Below are 7,100 nucleotides of genomic sequence, written 5' to 3' on the forward strand. Positions count from 1 at the left end.
TGGGCCAGTCAAAGAACAAATAATCAGTCAAGCCAATACTCTGCAGAACTGCAGCTAAATGCCCATTTAAACCACAGTTTGCTGAAAGAAGTTGTAGCCATACAAACCTTGTAAAGATAAAGCCATTCTGAAAAAAGACATCTTTTGTATGAAAGCATAATTTTTAAGAAGCAAGACGAAGCAAAAAAAAGGCAAATACGAAACAATTCATGCTGAAAAATCCAAACTTATATGAAAATACTGTTTTCTAGAGAGTTTAAATTTGTGGAGATGAATCCAAAACTCAGGAGGAAGAGAACATTTTTCTCCCAGATCATTATTTTATTACAGGGCTCATACACAAGACTCAAGGAAACTGACAATCCAAGTAACACATATCAGAGATTTCATTGTTCAAAAAAAAGTTTAAAAATGTGTATTTTTTGCTTACTGCATCTTGAAGTCTAGTAGCAAAACAATATAAGAAGTACAGATTTATTTTCTTCAGACTTTCTGTTATTTTTAATCACCAAGATCTGCTCTTCAAGGCAAACGAATTTTTAAAGTGTTCTAAGCATGTCCTTATCCCGCTACCAGAATGAACTACTATGTCATATATGCAATCTAACAAACTTTTTCAATGTATGTATGTTCTGTCACTAGCTATATCAAAGTACATGACAAATAACACAGCATGAGAGAAAAACCACGGTATCTTTCATCAGTAACCTGACATGGATGCAATTAAATGAGTGGACAGCAAGATTTTTGAGTACTCCAAATTTCATCACATAAAAGTAGAGAGAAAATGAAACTTTATATGTACAACTGTTGTCAGTGCCTTCTCTTTTCAAAGATGGCTGACTCCCTAAATTCTTATGCCAACAATTGTTCTGGAAAATTAAAATTGTAATTTTTTAACTGTTTCCTGGCCTTCGTGCAGCTAAACACACTGAGGACAGAGACACTCTTCTTCAGAGAATTTTTGGTTTGCCTTTGATATTTTCCCCTTTATCAAATGAACAGCTGGGACAGAAGCCTTAAAGAGACCCATTTGGAAATACAGATGATGAGGTTCAGAAGAGAAATGTAAGTAACTACAAAGACTTTCAATCAGACTAAATATTCCGCTTTCCTAATTTCACATCCTTTGTGCTCCTACCAGAAAAGCTGAAGCACCTACTATTTTGTTGCTGCACATATGTGTAACTACCTAGACCAGGCAACTGCCATAAAGTTTCGCTAAACAGACATTTGTTTCTTTCTGATTGTGGTATTGGTTCTGAGAGAACCTATACAGTCAAGAGTTAACCATCTCATAACACAGTGGTGGCAAGACGTGGCAGCATCCTTTCAAATAAAATCAGCCCAGGAACCAGACTGTTCCAAGTGCAATTTGTCACAAACAACTCCCTACAAAGGAAAGGTTATCTGCTCTGGGTGGGGTCACCCCTAACTTTAAAAGCTGGTCAGCAATAAACATCCAGGATCCCTCTGTAGTCAATGGAAGAATCTGGTGCCTGTGGAGGGTGATTCATTGCACACTAAGATAGGCTAAGGCGGGCAAGATGGATCTTATACTTTAGTTGTTCAGAACACATGCAGATGTAGCATATAGGGTGTTTTGTTTATTTTAGTGGTTAAGTTCCTTCTCTTCTGGAAATTGTTTTGTTTGAAAGGGAATCGTATTTTACCACTGTCATACTGAGTAAATTATACAAATATACTAGCAATTCTGATTTATTTTAAATCAACCACTTTTTTTTTTTAGTTTTGCATGAGACAAAAATGAATAAAACAGGATTATTTGAAAAATTGTATGAAATAAATACAAAAACATGCAAGCAAACAAACTAAGCTCAAATGGCACTCATGAAAAAAATTCTGTGATATTTGCCCTAGGTTGATGCTTTCTCACAGCTGATAAAACAGTCTGTTGCATTTTACCAATGAAGGTTAAAAGAAACATCAGGGTTTCAAACAAAATTATGTCCTATCCATATACAAAAAATTTCTGTTTTAAAATCACCAGTGTAAAAGAAAAGGGCAGGTACACATTGTCTCTGCATACGTATCCAGCTTTTCACAAATATTTTAAGTAACTAGCAAAACTGACAAAAAGGAAAAAAATATGTGATTTGGTATGTCCAAAGTACCTTAATTAGGTTTTAAGCACCTGAAAACCTACACAAACAGCTCATCCTCACCTGGGATCAGCAGTGCAAAACTCAAAATAATCATGGGCAGGTAGAGGATGTAGCTGTTCCTCCAGTTGCTCCTTAGTTAGACAAGGAGGAAGCCGTCGAATAACTACCTGCATATATAAAAGAAAATGAAGATTTATCTTTGATCTAAATACTGTAGAAAGAGACTAAACAAATCATATTACTCCTCTTTAAAAGCTCTTCCTCGAATTGGGAACTTCAATTAGAGCATCAGTCTCCTAGTGCTTTACCTTCTTGGATGTACTGACAGATGGAACAATTTCCCTATCTCAGTTTCTGCTAACACTGTAAAATTGTAGGGTAACTGAAATATTCTGATGAACAGCTTGAGAACCACTGCAATTTAGCCAAGAACAAAAGATATTAACAAACTACCAAAAAACCAGATATTGACTACAAAACATTTTTACAGTCTCTCTTTTAAAAATGATTTAAACTAACTTTTAAGTCTTTTATTACAACAGCATCTTAGTGTATTAGGTTTATGTGTCCAGGTGCTGGCGGCAGGGGCCTGCAGGGTGGCCTCTGTGATGAGTGGCTGGGGCTGCCCCATGCTGGACACAGCCGATTCCAACCGGCTTCAAGGGACCCACCACAGGGCACAGCTGAGCCCCTCAGCCACGATGGTGGCACCTCAGGGAAAACTTATTTAAGAAAGGCCAGAAAAGGCTGCACAGCAGCATGTGAGACAGAGGAGTGAGGGGAAAAAAGTGTGAGAAACAGCCCCGCAGACATCAAGGTGAGAGAAGAAGGAGGGGAGGAGGTGCTCCAGGTGCCAGAGCAGAGATTCCCGTGGAGGAGACCATGGTGAGGCAGGTTGTCCCCCTGCAGCCCACGGAGGGCAATGGTGGAGCAGATATCCACACTGCAGCCCATGGGGGACCCTATGCTGCAGCAGGTAGAAGTGCCCTGAAGGGAGCTGCAGCCCGTGAGAGCCCACACAGGAGCAGGTCTTCTGGCAGGACCTGCACCTGTGGAGAGGAGCCCACGCTGGAGCAGGTTTATCCTGAAGGACTACAGCCCATGGAGAAGACCCATGCTGCAGCAGTTCATGAACAACTGCAGCATGTGGGAGGGATCCCCACTGGAGCAGTTCATGAAGGACTGTACCCCATGGCAGGGATGCCACACTGGAGCAGGGAAGAGTGTGAGGAGGAAGGCGAGGCAGAGAGGAGCTGTTATGTCCTGTCTGCAGCCCCCATTCCCCATCCTCATGCACTGCTTGGGGGCAGGGAGGTGGAGCCTGGGAAGGAAGGGGTGAGGGTGGGAAGGTGTTTTAATCTTTGTTTATCACCATTCTACTCTAATTTTTTAAATTAGCAATAAAGTAAATTAATTATCTCCAAGTTGTGTCTGTTTTGCCCGTGATGGCAATTTGTAAGTGATCTCCCTGTCTTTATCCTGACCAACAAGTTTTTTTACCTTATTTTCTCCCCCTGTCCTGCTGAGGAAGGAGCAAGAGAGCAGCTGGCTGGGGGTCTGGCAGCCACCCAAAGTCAACCCACCACACTTAGGTAAACTGGCCAATGATAAAGGCCGGGAAACCATACGGAAACCTCTGGGACAGAACGATGCCAGCACACAAAACAGTAAAATGGCCATCAAGCTTCAGATAATCTATTTCCATGTCTTGCCAATATCTGAATTTAACTTGACTTAACTTTAAGTTATAGTGATTTTCAGTGCTTCAGTTTTCCAATTCAGAAAATGGGAATAAATCAAACCTCACAGTACTCTATATAAGTATTCTTTGAAAAGCGCTCGACTAAAGCCAGGGAGAGAGAGAAGCGCTCTTGTCCTCGCAGGAGCTGCTCTGCCACAGCAACAGCAAATCTTGATGTCTGAAGAACGAAAGGTGAAAAGGCACGCAAATTTGCAGCGCTGCTGCTGGGGATCTTAAAATACTTCCGCGAATAAACCCCCTCATTCTGCAGATGAAGCAGCATCCGTTTCAACACCAGAGCCTCCTGAAATTAGACTCAGTCTGTTGCACAGGGCCTACCTGCGCCACGGTCCTCGCTGCAAACTTCCTCTGCTCCTCAGACATCTCCCACCGGAGACGCTCCTTACCGTCCCCCCCGCCCCTCCTCGCCCCCCTCACCGCCCAGGGGCGAGCCCCGCTGCGGCCCCCCCGCCACGCGCGTGCCCCTCCCGCCCGGAGCTGCGCTCGCGCCCCCTCACTTTGCTCAGAGCCGTTTTTTTCTCATCTCGCTGTTTACCCGCCGCCGGGTGAAGCGGCGGCGGCAGCGGGGAGGGCGGGGAAGGTGGCGGTGGCGGCGGGTTTGGCGGAGCGTCCGGGTCGCGGCGCGGCGACTCCCACCGCAGCGGGATGTCCATGGGCCACTTCTCGCGACCGCCGCCCCGCATCAGCCCTGGCCCGGCCTCCCGCTCCGACCGCATGGAGCCGCCGCCGCCGCTGCTGCCCGCAGCGAGGCGGAAACCTCGCGAGAACTGGCCGCTGGCCTGGCGGAATCTCGCGAGAGTTCGCGGGGGGGGGAGGGGCGAGCGGGGCTCCTGCGCCCCATCCCGTCAGTGGTGAAGGCTGTGGGAAGCCTTGCTGCCGCCATCCCCATCCCCATCCCCATCCCCCCTGATGGCGTGGAGAGACACTTTCAGGAACCCCACAGGGCCCCCACTGTGCTGCTGGCCAGAGGACAACAGAGAAATTTGTCCATTTCCCTCTGGTTGTCCCGACCTATACCCATGGATGCCTGCTAGCCCTGGCTGTGGAGGCCTGGCTCAGTCCCCTCTCTGCCATGGCCTTGCCTCTGACTCATACAGCAGGATGGACACAGCCACCTCGGGAACGTGTCACCCAGGGTCTTAGGATACAGAGCCTGAAAGCTAGCCAGGTCCTGGGGAGAAAACAGGGTGGGAAAAGAGGCCATTGCTCGTTATTTGCATCAGCTCATGAGTCTCGGACCTGCGGGGAATATCTAGAAGACATTCTAGATAGAATATATATTCTAGAAGATATCTAGAAGGGGTCAACCTAGAAGAGCAGTGCCGGCACCCAGGCTATGCACCACCAGCCTCAGCCTCCCAGGCCATGTAGCAGGCTTGGGAGTTTTTCTTCTTGCTGATGTCTCCCTGCCTTTGTGACTGGCTCCCCAAATTTCAGCTGCTGCTTCTGCTCCTTACAGAGCCTCACATCCTATGGTCTTCTGCATCAACCCCAATAGCTTTTGTCACATATTGGTAGATGCTTGGCATCTGATTTGTCTTAATGAATAAGAGAACCATATCAAATAAGAATGTACGAATGGTTGTAAAGTCAGACAGTGCCGCAGTCCAGTCTCTGGCAGTGGCAAGTCCCTGGGGAGGTCACTAGTAATGGGCAGAATAAGGACAAGAACGTGGGAAGTATATAGCAATATAGCTTCAGAATAATCTCTCACCTGCAAGGTGTCCCTGAATTGAGATGCCCCCAGGGGAAACTGGTCTTCCAGGTGGCTGGTCTGGAAGTAAGTACTGACCTGTCAATCAGGTCAAGGCTTATTCAGTCCTAGGTTGCAATCAACAAATTTTGCAATGTCTAGATCCAAAAAGCTTCTTGGAACTCCTGGGTGAGTTGCGATGTCTTGGACGACTACTCCTAGGCTTGGTGACAGAGGCACAGCAAACTCCTGGGCACGTCATGTATGTACCGATGGACTCCTCTGGAGCTACTGAAACTAGACAGAGTGAGCAAAAATGCCTGCAATTTAAGCAAAATACACAGGGTCATTGCCAGTCTTCAGATGCTGCTGCACTGTCAGTCCTCAAAGAGCTGTCCACAACACAAAGGAAATACATGATTTGATGACGAATAATAAAAGCAGGTGGCATTGGCCAAGGAAACTCTGAAATGTGTTATTCCACTTCAAATCTTTTAGGCAATAGTACCTGGGAAGGAACTGTTGGAGCCATTTGCAGCAGAAATATCTTGTTGGTTTTCAAACCTATTGTGAAAACTTTTAAGGCAACGGCCAGGTCGTCCCACTGTGGGACAAGAACGATCCTTGCAAGGGATCAGGTTATGTGGCAGAGTGAGGGTGTCTCTTCTGAGGACATGTGAATAAGCTACTCAACCTGATGAAGTCCTGGACCCTTGTACCCAGTGGCCAAAGCCAACTGAGGCAATGACTTGAAGCAGAAGTCAAAAACCTGAGGTCAAGTCAGACAAAAATTAATAACCAAAGACCTCAGGAGGACAAGGACAATACTCAATTTCACTAGAGCCAGGGTGAAAATCAGAATGTCAGAATAACCCAGAAAGGCACCGAGCACTATCTAGGAAGCAGAGTCCAGGCAAGAGCAGGACTGGAGTAGGACGAGTGCTGGGAAGTGCAGAAGACTAGGGCACAGCAGGAGCTGCTGGTGCAAAGACAAGGATTTGGACAGAACAAGAGCAGACCCAAAGATTGAACAGAAGAGAAAGGAGAGAGAACCTTTCCCTAAAGTCCTGTCTGAGAGACGCACATCATCAGCCAGCTCGCAAGCTTTAACCTAATTGTAGCTGCCTAAAGGGCTGGGAACCAAGCCAAGTCATATCAAGAATTCCTCTGACATCCAGGAAAAGTCATTCACAATCTAGGACACTTTGCATACGTCTCTTTCTAGGTAACTTTTAATGCCAATAAATGAAGGCCAGCAACACCCAGCCAAGAAACCTCCATCAGATACCTGCCAAGGCGCAGTGTCATGATGCGCTGCCTTTGTAGCAATGCCCATTCTTGCTAGTCCCTCCCTTTCTTCCCACTCCTACCACTCTGCCCCACTGATGACACTAACACAGCAGTGGTTTGCTGTCTTTGAACCTGAGAACTGATCAGACAGAGAAAAGATTTTTAAATGCTGGACCAGTTCCCTGATTTGATTCACAACATAACCACAAACATTTGTATTACCACAACT

At 46.0% G+C, this 7,100-nt stretch overlaps 1 protein-coding gene across 1 annotated transcript in view; it reads right to left on the reverse strand.

Moving 5' to 3' along the window:
• The window catches only part of UPF3A (UPF3A regulator of nonsense mediated mRNA decay), a 28,290-nt gene extending 23,561 nt beyond the window's left edge, over positions 1 to 4,729 (reverse strand). Inside the window, 3 exon segments of the mRNA XM_072849818.1 lie at positions 2,187 to 2,293; positions 4,386 to 4,688; positions 4,691 to 4,729. Coding sequence (XP_072705919.1) covers positions 2,187 to 2,293; positions 4,386 to 4,688; positions 4,691 to 4,729 — 449 coding nt within the window.
• Positions 4,730 to 7,100: the final 2,371 nt, after the last annotated feature.

The sequence above is a fragment of the Ciconia boyciana genome, chromosome 1 (genome assembly GCF_034638445.1).
Source record: "Ciconia boyciana chromosome 1, ASM3463844v1, whole genome shotgun sequence".
NCBI classification, from domain to species: domain Eukaryota; kingdom Metazoa; phylum Chordata; class Aves; order Ciconiiformes; family Ciconiidae; genus Ciconia; species Ciconia boyciana.